The sequence below is a fragment of the Mesitornis unicolor genome, unplaced genomic scaffold, assembly GCF_000695765.1.
Source record: "Mesitornis unicolor isolate BGI_N332 unplaced genomic scaffold, ASM69576v1 scaffold37053, whole genome shotgun sequence".
Taxonomy (NCBI): domain Eukaryota; kingdom Metazoa; phylum Chordata; class Aves; order Mesitornithiformes; family Mesitornithidae; genus Mesitornis; species Mesitornis unicolor.
The window spans coordinates 2,014-3,347 of record NW_010177323.1 but is presented as its reverse complement, the minus strand read 5'-3'; the positions used below and the strand labels follow the sequence as shown (position 1 = coordinate 3,347).

The window sequence follows — 1,334 nt, the reverse complement described above, 5'->3', positions numbered from 1 at the left end:
TAGTCGCTGCAGCAGCTCTGGTAGTACATGCAGAGGGTGTCGCACTGGCACTTGCGTTGTGCGTCGAAGGCATCGTCGCAGCGGCCCACGCAGGAGTCTGTGAAAGCCGACAGTCAGCGCAGGGGGAGCAATGAGGGGCGGGCAGCGGGGTCTGCGCCTTCCCCCCAGCTCAGCCTCAGGGGCGAAAGCAAACACAGACACGGCCCAGATAGGGGGGACCCCGCCTCTCCATGGGAAACCCATCCCAGGGGATACAGCAGCACCTCTCCCCACTTTCACCCAAGTCCCACTGGGATGGGAGCCATGGACTGGGCTGTGCTGGGATCTCAGCTCCACACTGGTAGTCCAGCCGTAGGATGGACAGGGATTTGCCCAGGCATCACTGACACCCATGTGCTGCCTTCTTGCCTTCTCCCTGTGCTGTGAGGTGTAGCCAACATGGCCTGTGGCCATTGCCACCACCTGGTCCCCTCCTCACCCTGCCCGGGCTCCCCAGCCGTCCCATCACCCCAGAAGCCGCACTTGCTCCATCCCCACCCTGAATGCCAGCGGGAAGCCGCCTGTGCAGGGCTGGGGGCTCACCTTCAGCAGCGTGGGCAGCAGCCAGCAGGGCCAGTGCAAGGGCTGGGAAGAGCAGCTTCATGCTGGGCAGCCGGGAGCACAGCCCTCCTGTGACTGTGCGGGCTGGAGCGCGGCTGCGGCCGGGGCCCTGGCATCCACTGTTTGCTCAGCCTGCCCCAATGGGAGAAAACAAACAGGCCAAGGTCAGAACAGAGGGGAAAGGGGCAGAAACGCTCTCCCACCCAGCATCCCACGCAGCTCACACCAAGCTTGGTGCATTTCAGGGGGCACAGGGCTCCCCAAATGTGCAGACAGCTTCGAGAGCTGCTGCCATGCCTTTGCTGCTGGCGCCTTCCCAGCCAGGGTGCAGGTTGGGCACTGGTTCAGAGAGCAGGAGACGACAGCAGGCCAGAGCCAGGAAGCAATTTTGGGGTCCTGCCACACTTATTTCACAGTAAACCTCATGGTATTAAAGCTCCCAGCACCTGTCTCAAAGTGGGGCCATTTCCCAGCCTGGTCTCTGCAAGACAAAAATGTAAGGGGACAGGGGATGGGTGCTCAGAGGGCAAAGGGATAAGCCCTTGGCTTATGCATGCCCAAAATGTCACCATTTCGGAGGACTTGCTGTTGGGATTTCAGCCTTCTTGATGTCAGCAAGGCTGGGAGCAGACCTGGGAAGCCCGAGGATACAGCGATTTGGGATGGGGCAGGTGCCACCTCTGAGCATGGGGACCAGGGGCCAGAGGTGAGCGGCCAGGAGGGAGAGCAGGAGC

The 1,334-nt window shown here is 61.7% G+C and overlaps 1 protein-coding gene across 1 annotated transcript in view; it reads right to left on the bottom strand.

The window, feature by feature from the left end:
• Positions 1-685, bottom strand: part of VTN (vitronectin) — a 3,361-nt gene extending 2,676 nt beyond the window's left edge. The window contains exons 1-2 of the mRNA XM_010182049.1: positions 583-685; positions 2-97 (exon numbers count right to left, since the gene is read on the bottom strand). Coding sequence (XP_010180351.1) covers positions 2-97; positions 583-643 — 157 coding nt within the window. The 5' untranslated portion in view covers positions 644-685. The remainder of the gene's footprint in view (position 1; positions 98-582) is intronic.
• Between the last annotated feature and the right edge of the window lie 649 nt (positions 686-1,334).